Source organism: Panthera uncia (assembly GCF_023721935.1).
Source record: "Panthera uncia isolate 11264 chromosome C1 unlocalized genomic scaffold, Puncia_PCG_1.0 HiC_scaffold_3, whole genome shotgun sequence".
NCBI lineage: Eukaryota > Metazoa > Chordata > Mammalia > Carnivora > Felidae > Panthera > Panthera uncia.
The window spans coordinates 3,003,551-3,004,377 of NW_026057584.1; the positions used below are offsets into that span (position 1 = coordinate 3,003,551).

At 75.3% G+C, this 827-nt stretch overlaps 1 protein-coding gene across 1 annotated transcript in view; it reads right to left on the bottom strand.

Annotated features, from left to right (window-relative positions):
• Positions 1-418, bottom strand: part of ASB1 (ankyrin repeat and SOCS box containing 1) — a 22,721-nt gene extending 22,303 nt beyond the window's left edge. Inside the window, exon 1 of the mRNA XM_049614558.1 lies at positions 71-418. Within this exon, the coding sequence (XP_049470515.1) occupies positions 71-119 (49 nt within the window). The 5' untranslated portion in view covers positions 120-418. The remainder of the gene's footprint in view (positions 1-70) is intronic.
• Positions 419-827: the final 409 nt, after the last annotated feature.

Sequence of the window (827 nt, forward strand, 5' to 3'; positions counted from 1 at the left end):
CGCGGGGACGCCGGACCCTGCCCTCCGCTGCCCCACCGCCCCCGCGGCCCGGCGGCGGCGCGCACGTTACCTGCGGGCCCCGGCCCGGCCCGCCCGTGGGGGCCGCCGCCCTCCGCCATGGGCGCTCCCGACTTCCCCCGGTCAGCGGCCCCGGCCCGAGAGCGCCCCGCCGACCGGAAGCAGAGCGGCCACAGCCGCTTCCGGCGCCGCGGGCAGGTGGGCCGCGTCGGGGGCGCGGCTTCCGGCGAGCGCGCACCTCCCTCGCGGGCTTCCGAGTGGGGCTCCGGCCTCCGGTCCCGACGCCTCCCGTCCCGACGCGAGGCCCAACGAGCGCCGGCAGCGGGGCGCTGGCTGTCCGGGGGCGCGGCCTGTCGGGGGTGCGCGCCGTTGGGCCCGGCGGTGCGGCGGTTTCTGCACGAAAGTGGAGCGGTCTGGAAAAACAACCTCACCTGGGGGCGGAGCCTAGCGCTCCCCGCGAGCGCTGGTTGGGCGGCCCCATCCCCGCCCCCGGTAGGGGGCGCGGCCTTGTGCGCGCGGGTGTCTGCGAGACCACGGGCGGATCGGGAGGCTGGTGGGAATCGGGTTTGTGCGGGGCTGACGGCGCGCTCCCGGGAGTGCGGGTTAAAGAAGGCCTGCGTGGGCAGCAGCGGCCCGCTCCGGAGCAGCCCCGGGAGAGCGTGGATGCGAAGGCGCCGGACTTCCAGCTCGGTTCCCCGCGGCCGGTTCTGTTGGCCGGGCGCCACTACGGGGTGCATGTATCAATGTGCTACTAGCAGAATGCACCCCCAGAATGCTTTCTATGAGGGCAGGGCTCTCGTCTATTAAAT